At 41.8% G+C, this 17,569-nt stretch overlaps 1 protein-coding gene across 1 annotated transcript in view; it reads right to left on the bottom strand.

The window, feature by feature from the left end:
- LOC149240215 (sodium/hydrogen exchanger 4-like) overlaps positions 1 to 17,569 on the bottom strand; it is a 369,919-nt gene that overhangs the window by 42,142 nt on the left and 310,208 nt on the right. Inside the window, exon 12 of the mRNA XM_089373646.1 lies at positions 5,574 to 5,715. Coding sequence (XP_089229772.1) covers positions 5,574 to 5,715 — 142 coding nt within the window. The remainder of the gene's footprint in view (positions 1 to 5,573; positions 5,716 to 17,569) is intronic.

Genomic DNA, 17,569 nt, shown 5'->3' with positions numbered 1-17,569 from the left:
CTCGGGGTGCTTGCTTTAGCCCATAGAGAGCCTTCTTCAACCTGCATACATGAGATTTTCAATCATAAATCTCAAATCCTTCGGGTTGCTCCACATAGACCTCTTCTTTGATCGAACCGTGCAAGAACGTGGTCTTGACATCCATCTGATGTAGGTTCCATCCTTGTGAAGCCACAAGGGCTATGATCAAGCGGATGGTCGTATATCTGGCAACAAGTGCAAATATCACATCATAGTCTATACCTTCCTTCTGGGAGAAACCACGAGCAACAAAACGAGCCTTATACTATTCTGTACTTCCATCTGCTGCAGCTTTATCTTGTAAAGCCATTTTGAAGTAACAATTGTCTTGTCCTGGGGTCTGGGAACTACTTCCCAGACATCATTCTCCATAATGGTCATAGCATCCTTCAATACTTTATGATTGACCGTTGACGGCATCTGAGAATGATGAAGGCTCATTTTGTATGATTGTGCTCATACTGGTCAAGTATCCCTGATACCTATTGGGTTTCTTACTTTCAGCATGTCTTTCAGCATCATCAAGTATCCCCCTAAGCCATGAAGGCCTCTTCCTGGAAGAGGAAGGTTCAGGTGGATAAATATGATCCATCGGTACTTCCACATCAGGCATTGTTACATCATCTACCCAAAGAGACAACTTCCACAATCGTACGGTGCCACACCATTCTGGTCTGGAGTATGTGGTGTAGTAGTCTCCCTCTTAATGCCAACCTCAGGAATGCCTGAGTGAACCAACTGTAATATATCGAAGGTCTTGCTTAGACTTGAGAGGAATGGTCCTCTTTTGAGCTTTCCTTCGGCACATCTCGAACATGCACCTTCTTTTTCTACTCGGAATTCGGGCATCCCTGTTACCATATGTTTTACATCGGGTAGATCTTTGTAATGAAGGTGGGCAAACCTCCAATGCCAAAGTTCAGACTGAAGAGATGTGTCATAAGACATGACACCTACTTGACTTTCATCAACCTGATATAATGAATCAACACGAAACCCAAGAGTAAAGGCATCTTTAACATTATTTTTCGATACACGTACCTTGTCTGCTGAAGGTTACCTTGTAGCCTTTGTCTTCCATTGCCAAGATGGACACCAGGTTCTTTCGGAGGTCAGGTGCATTTAATACATCCTGGAATTTCTACCCTTCTTGAATGGTTGTCCTCTTCCTTGATTCCTAGCTCTCCTCTTACTTTTGCTAATGAATTTGTCATTCCTTTGATTTCCATCAGAGGGATTTTGATCATCGTCCCGGTGTGAGTCCTTTCTATGAGGGCACTCCCATGCATAGTGACCTGCTTTATCATTGATGTAACATCATCCTTTTCTTCCACTCTTAGGCCTAGCCTTTTCTTTTGATTTAGTCCCAGAATTATTTTTTTTCTTAGCATGAGAAGAAAAGGGAACAGGAGGACCTTTAGGCATGGGCATTTCTTTCTCTTCTACCCTTGTTTCTTCTTGAATGCATCTAGCCATTAATTCCTTGAAACCAGGAATTACATTATTTTTCAAAAGAGTAGTCCTGAACACGTACCATTCGGATGGTAATCCTCCAAGAGTAGTGAGTGCCATTTCCCTATCAGTAATAGTTTCCCGAATAGATAGGAGATCATTCTTGATCTCGGTGATTCTTAAGAAGTATGCTTGCATATTTTCATCTTTACCCTTCTTGATTTCCCTCAGCTTATTTCTAAGAAACAAAACTTGATTTTCATCATTAACTTTAAATAAACTCACCAGTTATCGTAGATTTCCTTGGAGGTGTTCAAGTCAGAGATGTAGGCCACCAAGTGCTTGTCGATAGAGTCCTGGATAATCTTCTTTGTTTTGACTTCTCAGGTTTTCCATTTGTACCTGGCAGTAGCGGATGCATTTGATGGAGGCTCAACAATATTGTCTCTTACATGGTCCAGCACTCCTTGATCTTCTAGGGTTAGATTGACAGACATCTTCCATCCGTGATAGTCAGCTTTCTCACGGAGCTTGTTTTCGATAGGAAAGAGTGTTGAGGACCCCATAGTTCTTTTAGAATAGCCTTGCCAATCTTCTCTTCGGTGATTTCTCTTGCTCTTGCTCGGGCTTTGTCTTCACCTCAACCATGATACCATGTTAAGTCATGGTATGTTCTATGCTTATAACAGTTTACTTCTTTTTCTTATTATATTCCATAGATTAGCAATCACATGTACATAAAGTAAAGTGCAAATAGAACATTAAACGATCGACAGAAAACAAGCCAAGACAAGAGGCACAAGATGTGGTGGCTAGCCAGGGACAAACCCCACAATGTGTGGGGAAACTCTTTGATCAAATCTTCTTTTATCTTCAATAATTCAGCAGAGAGAAATAGTACAATAAATCTTATTTATATTAGCAGTAGCAAACCCTAGATCAGCAGCATCAGCATTAACAGCTTCATCATCAAAACTAGGGTAGACGATATCTCACGAACTGACCGTCAGATCGGCTTGATTCCACCACCAAAAGTTGTGGCTTCTAGAGGAGGTTCAGATGAACCTATAGCGCAGTTCAAATGAGGAGATCTTCTGGTCCACGCAGGTCAAACTTCACTTCTACAGTTGCAGCTTCAGTTTCAGCAGCTTCCTTCAAACTAGGTCAGTCGATATCTTGCAAACCGTCCGTCGGATTGACTTGATTCCACCACCAAAAGTTTCGGCTTTCAGAGGAGGTTTAGATGAACCTACAGCGCAGTTCAGATGAGGAGATCTTCTGGTCCACGCAGATCAAACTTCACTTCTGCAGTTGCAACTTCAGTTTCAGCGACTTCCTTCAAACTAGGGCAGTCAATATCTTGCAAACTGTCTGTCAGATTGACTTGATTCCACCACCAAAAGTTGCAGCTTTCAAAAGAAGTTCAGATGAACCTACAACAAAATTCAGATGAGGAGATATTCTGCTCCACGCAAGTCAAACTTTACTTCTGCAGTTGCAGCTTCCGACTTCACATGTGTGAGGGAGAGACCCTTTTCTGCGCAGTAGAGAAGAGACTCTTTTCTGCGCAGTAGAGAGAGAGAGATGTGATGAGATGAGTAAGTCCAAATGAAGAAAAGTCCTCCTGTATTTAGACACAACGTTGGTGTTTGAATAGATGCCACTGTTGGGCTTCTGATCCTACATGAGTTGTAGGTCGGCTTGATAATAATTCCATAATCAAAATAAATTCATATCTCCATGAATACTTATCGGAATCGGTTGATCTTTATATCAATCCTACACCTCTCGACGAGAGGAATCTAATAAAAATATTATCAGCCATGAATAAGATGATCCACATGAAGTTTGGCCCTAGTTGCCAATTTTAACATCAAGCACTCAACAAGACACTATATTACAAGTACATTCTTCTTGTCTTCTTTTAGCTCAAATTCATTTTTATAGCTTCTACTTCAAATCTATAGATTATAATTGTTTATTTTAGAGTCTAGACCTCTAAATTTTTATTACAAGCTTAAATAATTTTTTGCATTGTGTAACTAGTGGGTTTTGACCCCAAAGCCCTCATAATTTGGATGTCTAGCATGCTGAAAATTCATTTTATTGCAAGATTGAAGCTTAAAGGTGGTCGAAATTGACCAATATTGATATTTTAGCCACCCCACCCTAGATCCAAGATCTAGTTATGTTCCTGCACATTTGGGTGGCTCTTCAAGGGGTTGACTTTTTTTATTTATGCATTTTCCGCAAAAACTACAGACATGTAAAATCAGGGCAGCAAGCAATGTTACACAACAACCCCCCTAGCCAAGTGTCTAATCATAGAAACACTTAGATATTAGGATATTTTTAATACACCAAAATTGACTATTTACATACTATATTTAATGAAATTTTGAGTGTCTTGGCTTGTTGTTAGTAATTTATTTACATATTTTCAGACCTGTTAAATAGGACAACAAGCAACTTTCTATAGTAACTCATCTAACCAAGTGATGAATCATAGGTATAATTGTATTTCTGGTTAGCATATTTTGAGTACATTAAATTAGACTACTTATATTGCCTCTTGTTCATATTCAGTATTTGTGTGCTGGTTTAATTCTCTTTCATTTGCAGGATTTTATATCAAGCTAACAGATCACCATGAAGAACTCCTCCATTCAATCACTTGACTCCATTACCAGGCACTGGTCATGGCGTAACTTGGTTGGAGTTAAATCATAGGAAGCCTCCAAAAGCCCTTTTCATAAGGGGTGGGCTTAAAGAGTGGGGACTTAGGCCAAGGTGACAGTGGGCCCCTATCCTATGTGTCCCGACCATAGCGCGTTGTACAAGAATCTTCAACAATCTGCTAAAAAGAATGGTAACATAACCATAGTGCCTTAAAGGACCTTATCAAAATGAAAAAATTGGGCGATAACTTGAACCAAGGATCTCGTTGCACTCATATAAATACTCCCACAATTAAGAAGATTCTAACTTTGTCTTCATTTGTGAGCTTTTGTTCTTCATAAAAGGAATCTAGCTACCTCAACCAATGATCTAGTTGGAATTTGGAAGGCATCCATCTAAACATCACAAGGTAAAATTGCCACCTTGATTTCCACTTTAAGAGAGGAACCTAGATTTGCAATTATTCTCTAGTACTCCTAATTTCTGTGTTGGAACTACTTCCTAGGGCCTTCTTTTGGTTAATAGCCTACAAGGTTGCAACAAAATATGTCATGAGCTGTAGCAAATGTGGAAAATTCATCAACTATCTATGTATAGACTTGTCCTTGAATTTGGCTTTGAGTAGTTCAACATGACTCTCTTATTCATCCTCCATTGCCTTCTTTGTTTGAGAACGAAGTCACTACAATAAACTATGTAGGAACTCAACATCTATGTGCAAAATGATTCTCTAATATCAAGTGGTTCCAAACTTGAACCTAGAGAAATTAGAACAACAATGATAAATTTAGCTTGCATAAAGTGGTCTGATTATGGCTAGAAATTAAATGATGGTGGCCATATAGGAACATAAATGAAATCACAAAACATCCATACACATCGATGCAATAAATTGGACAACACCTTTTTTAACTTCGAAATTTCATTAAAAGAATAAGTTTGTATAGTATGATATGAATAGCATGGATCTTTACAATAAAACTATCTATCTATTTGTTTATCTATGAATGGGTATTAATAATATCGCTGAAAGGAATAAAAATCACTCGATAGCCCCTTTGTTCATATTTAAAATACACTAAGTACCGTTATTGATAAGACGAAGAGAGAAAGGGGAACAAGGCAGCAATGTATTATGGCTCTTGAGCTTCCACATGTAATTGTTTATTGAGATGTCCATCCATGTCACACTCATGTTTGCTTCATCACTAATAAATGGTCTGGCATTGAATTTCATTTTGGAATGTCTAAATGCATAAAAACTTGCCTTTTAAAGTAAGAAACGATTATTAGCAGAAGGCATGGCAGTTCAGACAGCATAGTGAATGGCATTCAAATTAAATTCAGAAGATATTATCTTGTACTGAGTACATCTTCTGCTTTAAACATGAAAAGAAACAGAACATTTCAAGGATAAATACCTGATTCCTAAATGAAATCCGTCTGATCTCAGAATCCCTTCGCATATAATTTGATAAAGCAGAAAGAGGGAACACAAAAGCAGCTCGTCCAAGTAGAATCAATGACATAACTGAAGAAAAGATCCCAATGATTGTCCTAGGGCTGCAACCAAAAGGTAATTAATAGTAAGAAATTTTATAAATTCATAAAAAACATTATACATTAACACAGATCAAAGTTCAAACGAATAAAAATCTGAATCTGGTCAATTATCCTTGCAAGCACTGACTTAAGAAAGTGCAATAATAAAATTCATTACTCACATAAATGGGATGCAGAATTCAGAAAGAAACAACAATAGTCCACATTTGAAGAAACTTGAGCCATGAATAGGATGGCCAACCTGGACTAATGTAATCTTACTTCCAACATTTAACAAGATGTTTATAATGAGCTTGCCCAGACCCAAAACACACAACACCTGAACTATCTTGTAAAAATATTATAACACCGCATTTTAATATTACAACACATATCATAACGTTAATAAACAAATGACATGATAAAAGCATTTTGGGGGGAATATCACAATTTTGTAAAATAGGATATCAATTGTTGAGACTATAGTCTCCATTAAGTGAGGGATGAACTTGTGTTGGACAAAATATTTTTTACACTGTCTCTTTTATTATGTTAATCAGTATAACTAAAGTCATAAATATGCAATTAAAAAGATTTTGGGAAAGACTTCCTTGGGACTGTTTCCTCTAAATCTAACAGGCATTGTGAAAGACCTCACTGCGAAACCTAGGTCAAGGGCAGCAAAAGAGAACCACCCACAATCACCACGATCATTTGTTTTGCAATCAAGTGCTTTTACATGTTTCAGGCATTCTAACATGGATACAGGGATGATCTGAATGATTGACCAATTTTCACTGTAAACATGTTCTCTCACCTTACTAGGGGGGTTAATCTTTAACCCTAGTATAGTGGACCTCCTCTAAGGCCTTAGGGTTATATGAGGAGCACTAGGAAAACTTAGATTGAAGTAGAGTGTCCATAACCATTCCACGCTTAACACCTTTCATAATTCCCTTGATCTCACATCCATTCTTCCAGTTTGTTGACATTTGTTCATTGGGATTTGGCACTCATATATCCACATCCTTGAGTTAGGACCGGAAAACCTTTCCCTAGAGGTTGATGTAACTACGAAAAAGTTAAAATCATAAGATGGCGACAACAAAAATTAAAATGAAAAAGATGGCTGGATCATAATTGGCACGTGGGAAAAATCCTAGCTTGATCTCTACACCCCTCATTAGCCATCATTTGATTCTTGAGTATTGGATGCTCCATCACATGATTAGCCATTGCTTGATTCTTGAGCACTAGATGCTCCATCACATGATGAGGAAAGCTTGCATGTCTGTAATATCCCTAACTCGGAATAATCCTCAAACCCCAGCAAAACTCCAACAAATATGTGCAAATGATATAATAACCCAGAAATGACAAAATAACAGTGGCACAACATATAATAATGTAAACAGGAATTATAAGTAGAAACTCAAGAAATGCAGCGGGAAATGCTAAGCCATTTTATTATACTGAGCAATAAAATGAGTACAAGAGGTGATCAGACAAATGGCACCTCGACTTGCACAAGGCAAGTGAAGAAATACTCTCAGAATAACAAGGAATGGCCTCTCTGCATGTATGCTACTGGAGAACTGTCGTGCTGTTGTTGCTACTAAAAAACAAATAATGATTTGGGGCTGCTCCCCTCCTCGAAAAATGTTGAAACTCTGGAATCGGTCTCTATTCCAAAAACCCAAAAAGATCTCCTGGAATAGTTGGCCCCCGAAAATCACCCCCTTGGGGTTCTGCGCAGTTCCTCAGTGCTCTGTGTTGCCAATGGAGGAAACCCCTCTAACCTCTACCTGAAACTCTGCCAAAAATCCTCCAATAGGCAAAGACTGGTCCCCTGCTCAATCACCCAGCATGAATCCTCCAGCAAAAACCCCAATCCAACACTGCTGCAAGAAAGAACTATGTCCCTCTCCCAGTGTTGCGCAGTCCTCCAAAACGCTGTTGAAACTGTTGATGGAATGCTAATAAAACTACTGTTGAAATTCCAAAGGAAATACCTTGCCTGAGCAGGCACTCGAAGTCCCCCAGGGCTAAGGGTGAGATCTCCGAACGGAGACACTCAATGCACTAAACAGTGTTGCAGACTAGCTAAACAACCAGCATGCTCAGAAGTCTAAACGACTAGCTCCAAATGCACATAACTGAATGATCCAAAATGAGGGGGCTCCTCTCTATTTTATAACCTCTGCCTCTCACAATCCTAGGCTCACCTCCTCCTTCGTGATTCCCCTCTTGCCATGTGTTCTTCCCTCCTGCGCAGTCCCTCCATGTGTCTGTGTGGGTCCCATTTCTGCGTCCCCCTTTGGCCCCCTTGGCTCCTCCTTAAGTCACAACGTTGTGCTACTAGGAAGTGACTTTTTATTCTTAAAGTGAGTTATGTCCCCCGTCCTCGCTTTTTATTTATAAATAACTATAGAAGGCAAAAATTGGGCAAAATCGAATATTCCAATTATCCATGGCTAATTAGGAATATTACAGTCTCCCCCGACAAAATGTTGCTTGTGCTCAAGCAACTGAAGTGATGGATGCTGCAAGATCTTTTCACTCTCCCAAGTGGCATCCTCATCCGGCAAATTCTTCCACCTCACCAAAAATTCCCAGACCGTTCTACTCCGCAGCTGCCTCTCCCTGGTATCAATGATAGCCTCCGGCTGCAATACCAAATGCCCCTCGTCATCCATGGGTGGTAGCTCATCTGTCATTGTCACCTGCTGCCCCAATGCCTTTTTCAAGCATGATACATGGAAAACGTTATGAATCTTGCTGCCTTGGGGCAACGCCAACTCATATGCAACCAGTCCAACCCTACGTATCACCCTGTACGGCCCATAAAAGCGGGGCTTGAGCTTCTCAACCCCCTTCTGCTTTAGTGACGACTGTCGTTATGGCTGTAACCGTAGGTATACCATGTCCCCTACCTCGAACTGTCTCTCCACCTGACCCCTGTCGGCGTACAGCGTCTGCTGGTTCTGTGTTGTAGTCATGTTATCCTTGAGAGCTCGGAGAATATCCTGACTCTCTTGGATTCATATCTTGGCTCTGGGAGCCTTGCTATCACCAAACATCACGTCAGCAAAAGATAAAGGATGATACCCATATAAGGCATAGAATGGTGACATACCAATGGACATGTGATGTGAAGTATTGTAGCAGTACTCCCCTAGATGCAGCCACCTCAACCATGCTCGCTGCTGCCCACTAACATAGTTACGCAAGTAGCCCTCTAGCCACTTGTTAACTATCTTAGTCTGCCCATTCGTCTATGAGTGATAACTGGTACTAGGTGTCAACTCCGTCCCCACCAACCGAAAAATCTCCTGCCAAAACCCGCCCATGAAACGACTGTCCCTATCACTAACAATGGTCTTAGGAAGACCATGTAGCCTGAAGATCTCTCTAAAGAACAGCTCGGCCACTTGTGCTGCTATATAGTGTGCGGATATGGCAAAAAAGTGTGCGTACTTCGTCAGTTGGTCAACGACGACAAAGATGCAATCCTTGCCCTGTACCATGGGCAACCCTGTGATGAACTCCATCGAAATACTCCCCATTTCACCTCCGGAATGGGAAGAGGCTGCAATAATCCGGCGAGATGGCTCATCTATCCCTTGTTTCTCTGGAAAACATCGCACTCCCAGATGTGCTGGAGTACGTCCTCCTTGAGGCCCTTCCATGAGAACCTCTCCATAATGGCCCTGTAGGTTTTGGTAAACCCCTGATGTCCTGCCAACGGTGAATCATGTGATACCTGGAGTATCTTCTTCTTGAGCTGAGACCCCTCAGTCAAGAAGATCTGATCCCTGTAATAGATGATCTCATCGACCACCTTGTACTTGTCATCTGCCACCTGCCCATCCAGAACCTCGCATGCAAACCTGCCCTTGGAGTACTCTACTAAGAGTCGAGCCCTCCAGTCTGTATCCAAGCTCATAAGAGACAACGTGGCTGGTCTACGTGAAAGGGCATCTACTACCACGTTGTTCTTACCCTTGACATACTCAATGTCAAAGTCATATGTTTGGATCTTGCTGATCCACTTTTGCTGCCTCTCCTGTAGCTGCTTTTGCTCCAAAAAGAACTTGAGGCTGTTGTGATCAATCCTTACCCTGAACCTGTTACCCACCAGATACTGCCGGTACTTAGCTAGTGCATGCATGATGGCCAGCATCTCCTTGTCGTATATAAAATACAACCTCTTGTGCAGAAGGAGCTTCCGGCTCTCAAAGGCTATAGGGTGACCTCCCTGCATCAACACTGTGTCGATCCCCTCCTGACGCATCACACTCCAAAACAAAAGGCTGCATAAAATCTGGCAACGCAAGCACTGGGCAGCTACTCATAACCTCCTTGAGCCTGTCAAAGGCTCGCTGTGCTGTATCTGACCAACTGAATGCCCCCTTCCTCATCAAATCTGTCAGGGGTGCAGCAAGCTGTGAGAAACCTTTGACGAATTTCCGATAGTAAGTACAAATGCCAATGAATCCTCGAAGTTCTGTCACATTTCTCGACTCCGGCCATTCTCTGATGGCCCTGATCTTCTCCCCGTGGACTCTCACTCCGTCCACTCCTATGATGTGTCCCAGATACAACATCTCCATCAACCCAAACTCATACTTGGAGAGTTTGGCATAGAACTGCTGCTCCTGTAAGATATGCAATACCGTCTCAATGTGTTGGAGATGCTCCTCCCAAGTCCTGCTGTAAATGAGAATGCCATCAAAGAATACCAACACAAACTTCCTCAGGTGACTACGGAAGATGTGATTCATGCAAGACTGAAATGTAGTGGGGGCGTTGGTTAGCCCAAAAGGCATCACCAAGAACTCAAAGTGCCCATAGTGACACCTGAAGGCGGTCTTGGGAATGTCCTGCTCCCTCACGCGAAACTGATGGTGCCCAGATCTGAAATCAATCTTTGAGAAGAATCGTGCTCCCCTCAACTCGTCCATCAACTCATCGATCCTGCGTATGGGGTACCTGTTCTTCAGGGTCTTCTTATTCAGAGCCCTGTAGTCAATGCACATCCTCAATGTACCGTCCTTCTTCTTCACCAACACCACAGAAGAAGCAAAAGGACTCGTGCTTGGTCGAATGTGCCCAAGAGCCAACAACTCCTGGATAGCTCGCTCAATCTCGTCCCGATAGGCCTTGGGGTGCCTATAGGGGGTGGTGATCACTGCCTGGATGCCCTGCTCAAGCTCGATAGTGTGCTCAAACCCCCGATCTGGTGGCTATCCTGGTGGAATCTCTCCAAACACTATGGCATACCGATAAAGGATGGACTGGATCTTTGGATGTACCGTTTGCCCTGTAGTCCCTGCCTCTGATGCACGCAGCTCCACTGCCCACTCTATGTCTCCCTTCCAGAAGACTGCCTCCATCCGATGAGCCGACACAGTTTGAGGCGGATATGTGTGTTGTCCCTGTATCTTCTCATGCCTACCTGTCTTCTCATCATCCCACTCTATCTATAGGGTCTTCCAATCTGTCGTGACCTTCCCTAGAGTAATAAGCCACTGAACACCCAGTATCATGTTGGTGTTCGGGATATCTGTAGTGCCCTACATTCGAATTTACAGTAACCAGATAACACTCATATGAAATTTGAAAACAGTAATACATAAAACTGTAAGCTGTACCTACCTGAGCTGCTGGCTGACTCCCGATTCCGCTGCTGAACTGGTAATCCTGAACTGCTGGCTGATTTGATTCAATTTCGAGACGGCCAATTCCACCCGACCAGACAGAGCAACTGGTTGCTCAGTCCAGAGAAGCTCTCCACCGAGGCTCTCTGTCCCTCCGTGCCCAGAACTCAGATCACTCAAAGCTCTTCTACTGTAAAATCTCTTCCCCGGGTTTCCTGCTAATGAGTCTTTCCTTCTCTGCTTTCTCCCCCCTTCCTCCCGGGTCAGGCTTCTGCTATATATCCCCCTCGCCTGGCGGTGGCCGCCCTCCCACTTGCAGCCACCGCCTCTCAGCATTGAAGTCTCTCTGCGATATTTCTTGCAATAAATTTTCAGTAGATGGGTAGTCTTTATGAGTTTAGATATTATATGTGATATATATATAGTTGATCGATATCCATGCTGGCACGCTATTTTGCATAAGTTCATAACTTTCTTATATATATTCGTGACCTTCCTTTAATACATGGTATGACTTTACTGATATTTCTTATAACCTTTATTTAATATATTTTATAAATATTAAATGATCATTTTATCAAATATATGTTATAAATATTTAATGTTATATATATATACTTATAACATTTCAAAATATGTTATAATCATTTAATGATATATATATATATATATATCTTTTTAAATTATAATTGTAAAGTCTAACTATTTGTCATAAAGTTTAATGTATATATATAGATATCTTCATATATTATAAAGTTTAACATTTTTATTAATGGGTCAATTAGATGGGTTGTTACATACATTCCCCCTTCTGAAAACTTCGTCCCGAAGTTAGAGCCTCAGGTTCAAGGTTTTAACGGACATGCCCTTTCCTATCCAGGTTCTCAAGCTATTCAAACTCATCCTATCCTTCCTAATCTCTTCTGCTCCCATCCTATCCGTCCTCTACTAGAGTATGCCATGGCGTCAATTTACTGACCTAACCATTCATAACACAAAGGTAACAGCGTCGACTATACCGACCTGATTACCAGTAGGCATCCGGCAGTCATCATCACACGTCTAGGGGAGCGTGACTTGCACAGTCCTCCCATGACTCCAGGTTTCGGAGGATAAACGGTGGGTAACACCTCCACCCCTCCAGTAGTATCAGGGCTACTACCCTTTCATAGAATCACTTTGAGCTTTAACTGATCTGAGTTCTATCATCACGTGGTCATCTCGAAAATTGGATCAATTATCTGCAATCATAGTTTATCTGCAAGTTTATCTGCAATCTTACACTTACCCAGCATTTGTAAAATGTGCATCAGCGTATTCGAAATAACTCGTGTATTATCTGCATATGATACTATAGCATAACAGAATTTTGTTATTTTCTATGCATGTTTTCTGACTTTTCTATAGGATGTATTCACTTCCTATCTTTTATTTCAGTTGTTCATTTCTTGACATGCATAAAATAAAACAGATTTATATTGTTTCAATTTCTACCGGAAGTAAAATCATTTGACGGTCTTAACTTTACTTCAACATTTATAATTTAGTAATATAATCACATATATTGCTTTGGTGTCCATGTACCAGCAGGAATTGAACACATATTATTTTGGTATCCACGTACCAGCAGGAATTGAACACATATTATTTTGGTATCCATGTACCAGCAGGAATTTAAACATATATTATGCCGCAAAGTTTCATGTTTATCACTAATCATTCAAATGTTTTTGGTTCTCTAACAGAGGTGAAGTAAATATATATACTAAACATAGTGTAAAGTTCTTCAAAATGGACATAAACTAGGGTATCTCTGACATATGTCCTCTGTATCCTCCCAAGTCGCTGATCCAGGACTATACTTGTCCCACTGGACCTTAACTTGGTCCACCAGGCGGTTCCTCAGCTGTCGAACTCTACGTTCCAGTATACGTAACGGTTCGACCGTTATGACTCCCTCGTCCGAAACCTGCAATTCTTTCCACTGGATGTTATGAGATAGATCAGCTACATAATGTCTTAATACAGAAACATGAAATACATTATGAATTCTATGCAGGTGGGATGGCAGGGCAAGACGATAGGCAACAGGTCCAACTCTTTCCACGATTTTAAACGGTCCTATAAATCGGGGTGATAACTTTGTCCCTTTCCCGAATCGAATAGTACTTTTGTTTGGTTTGATGCGGACGAAGACCTGGTCCCCTACTTCATACCTCCTATCAGATCGGTGAGCATCAGCATAACTCTTTTGTCTATCCTGTGCTTCCTTTAATTGCTGTCTAATCTGTCTGACCTGTGCTTCCATTTCATGGATTAATTCTGGTCCTATTATCACTCGATCTTCTAACCTGTCCCAACTTAACGGTGTTCTGCACGGTCTGCCATATAGAGCTTCAAATGGAGGCATCCCAATCGAACTGTGGTAACTGTTGTTGTATGCGAATTCAACCAAGGGTAAATACTTTTCCCAGTGGGATTGCTGATCCATTACATACATCCGCAACATGTCTTCAAGTACTTGATTTACTCTTTCAGTCTGGCCATCAGTTTCAGGATGGTAAGCCGTGCTTAAATTTAGCTGAGTACCTAAGGCTGTCTGCATGCACGTCCAGAATCTGGAAGTGAATCGCGAATCTCTATCGGATATAATCTTCTTAAGTACTCCATGATATCTGATAATCTCGTTTATGAATACTCGAGCCACGTCAGCAACATCATAAGTATCTCTTACCGGAATAAAATGGGCGCTTTTTGTTAATTTATCCACCACTACCAGAATGGCATTGTGTCTTTGAGAAGTAAGAGGTAGTCCAGTGATAAAATCCATAGAAATGGTCTCCCATTTGGACATAGGTATGTCGTGGGGTTGTAAGAGACCCGCTGGGTGACAATGATCTGCCTTTACCTGCTGACATTCCAAACATTTTGCAACAAATTGAGTGATATCCCGCTTCATGCCTGCCCAAAAGAAGAGTTTCTTGGTATCCGCATACATTTTCCCTACTCCAGGATGAGCACAATATACGGCTTTGTGAGCTTCCCTGAGGATGGTCTTTCGAAGATCTTTATCATCAGGAATGTACATCCTTCCATGGAATCGCAAAATCCCATCGCTTTCTAATTCATAACCCTCGAACTTAGATTCTTTCGCCTTAATCCCCTCAAGACTTGCCCTCACTTTTAAATACCAGCTGTCTTTTATAAGGCGATCCAGCACTCGCTGTCTTAAGTCCACCTTAATGGGTATGAGAGAAAATATCCGGGGTCTCCTGCTTAAGGCATCGGCTACCACATTTTCCTTTCCCTTAATATATGATATTCCGAAGTCATACTCACTTAGGAATTCACTCCATCGCCTTTGCCTGGCATTTAAGTCTCTTTGGGTGAACAAATATTGTAGACTTTGATGGTCGCTTTTAAGTGTAAACTTTCGTCCTACCAAATAGTGTCTCCAGATCTTTAAAGCTAGCATTACAGCGGCCAATTCTAGATCGTGAGTAGCATAGAGTTCTTCATGAGGTTTTAGCTTTCTGGAAGCATAAGCTATCACTCCCCTATCCTGCATCAATACTGCACCCAGCCCTTGCTTGGATGCATCAGTACATACTGTAAAGTCTTTGCCCATATCAGGGACTCTTAGGATTGGTGCGCTGGTGAGTAGTCTTTTGAGTTCAGAGAATGCATTATTACATTCCTCGGTCCACTCATACTTAACACCTTTACGCTGGAGGGTTGTGATTGGCTTCGCGATTTTGGAGAACCCTTCCACAAATCTCCGGTAATAACCTGCTAAGCCCATAAAGCTTCGTATCTCATGTGCATTTCTCGGTATTGGCCAATCCATGATCGCTTTTACCTTCTCAGGATCTACTGAGATTCCTTCACCTGATATGATGTGACCCAAATAATGAATCTTTTCCTGAAAGAAGGAACACTTGGACAGTTTTCCATATAACTGACGTTCCCTAAGGCAGGACAATACTAACCGCAAATGCTCCTTATGCTCTTCTTCATTCTTGGAATAGATGAGAATATCATCTAAAAAGACTTGTACAAATTTATCAAGATACTGACGGAAAACACTGTTCATAAGATTCATGAATACGGCTGGCGCATTTGTTAACCCAAATGGTACCACAGTAAATTCATAGTGCCCAAAACGTGTTCGGAATGCTGTCTTAGAGATATCATTTTCAGAAATCCTTAGCTGATGATACCCTGATCGAAGATCAATTTTTGAAAAGACAGAAGCTCCTTTCATTTGATCGAAAAGATCATCGATTCGCGGCATAGGGTATTGATTCTTTACTGTAGCTCGATTCAAGTCCCGATAGTCTATGCATAATCTTAAAGATCCATCTTTCTTCTTCACAAAAATTACAGGAGCGCCCCAAGGTGAGGTACTGGCTCGAATAAGCCCTATATCGAGTAGTTCCTTCAACTGGATTTGCAATTCCTGAAGTTCTGGAGCTGTCATTCTATAAGGTGTTTTAGAGATCGGTTGGGTACCTGGCTTTAATTCAATAGTGAGATCCAATTCTCTGACCGGGGGTAGTCCAGGTAGTTCTTTTGGAAATACATCCGGGAACTCGGCTAACACCAGATATTGTTCTAAGGATGGTCCCTTTTCCTGGCTTACTTCGTGAATTGCATAAGCCTGACAACCCTTCCTTAAACAACGCTTCACCTGCATTGCCGAAATGTAGCGCAAAGTAATTTCTCTCTTAATTCCTTGAATTTGGATTACTTCTCCCTCATCATTTAAGCCCAAAATCCTTTCTCCATAACAATCTACCCACGCTTGGTGAGCTTCCAGCCAATCCATACCTATGATAAGATCATACGTCCCTAGGGCGGTAACGTACACTTTTAGTTTAGTCGAACAGACCCCTAGGTCAATTTTGCATTGATCCACACTCAAGCCCATGGTTTGGAGTTCTCCTGAGGCCATTTCCACTTGGTGGAAATCATTTTGTCTACGAGCTGCCAGCCCACATTTGTTTAATGCATATGACGAAATGAAACTATCTGTGGCACCAGTATCAAATAAGATTTTGAGTTTTACACCATTGATAATACTTGATGATTCCACTACAGTGGATTGATGGGCTGCTTGGTCGTGGTTGACTACTGCATGAATTCTATGATTACTTCGCTTGGCTGATATCGGCTCCCTCCCGGTGCTTTGCAATATGTCCGATGACGCTTCTGGGCAGTTACGCTGGAAATGCGGCCCCCCACATCCCCAACAATTTAGCTGCGCTGGTCCTCTTGAATTAAGGTGTGAGTTTCTAGAGAACGAGCCGCGTCCTCCCATGCTGGTTCCTCTCACACCCCTTCCTCTACCGGTAGTCCCTCGCGATGCCCATGGTCTGGTGCTGGACGATTCTGCAGCTATAGTGTTTACCGCCATGGGAACTCTTGTCCCCATACCTGGGGTATACCTGTTACCGTAAGGTGGCCTCGAGCTACCTCCTCTGAAAAAGTTCCGGGGAGCCTTCCCTGGGAGTCCTGATTGTAAAGGCCCTGCTGGCCCTATATCCTTTTTGATTCCAAGGTGTTCTTCTGCATAACGGCTACATTCGACTGCCTCGGCTACCGATGATGGTTTCCACATACTTACCAAGGCTCTGATGCGAGGGTTTAACCCAAATATGAAGCGTTCAGCTTGCCGTTCATCAGAGTCTAAGTAGGGAATGTATTTTACCAGCTCCATAAACCTTATTTCATACTCTTCCACCGTTTTACTTCCCTGAATTAGTGTATGAAAGGCTCTGGCTTGCTGCTGTTGAAAATATGGAGGTAAATACTTTGCGCGGAACCTTTCCTCGAACAGATCCCAAGGAACGTTGTCTGATGTAAGGTGTAGCTGCTTTTCCAGGTTTCCCCACCAAATCAGGGCACTTTCCTTTAGTTGAAACACGGCAATTTTTGTCTTTGCTGAAGGCGAATATTCTCTTAACCTAAAGCACCGGTTCATCCCTTCCAGCCATGCCTCAGCGCGTTCACCAGCTCGACCTCCCGAAAATTCTGGGAGTCTAATTTTCTGAAGCTCTCTAGAGATGTCTTCTCTCGATCCTCTGGGCTCCAAATTATGTGGTTCCGCTGAACTGGTGGCTACATGCTGAGATTCCTCTCTGTTTTTAGCCCTAGTTGATTCCTTTAATGTTTCCAACAAGGCCTCCAAAGAGTTCATTATCACAGCCAACTCT

Source organism: Pinus tabuliformis, chromosome 8, assembly GCF_031772625.1.
Source record: "Pinus tabuliformis cultivar Carrire ecotype Pingquan chromosome 8, CPIR1, whole genome shotgun sequence".
Classification (NCBI taxonomy): Eukaryota; Viridiplantae; Streptophyta; class Pinopsida; order Pinales; family Pinaceae; genus Pinus; species Pinus tabuliformis.
The sequence above is the reverse complement of the archived record's forward strand: the minus strand, read 5'-3'. Positions and strand labels throughout refer to the sequence as shown.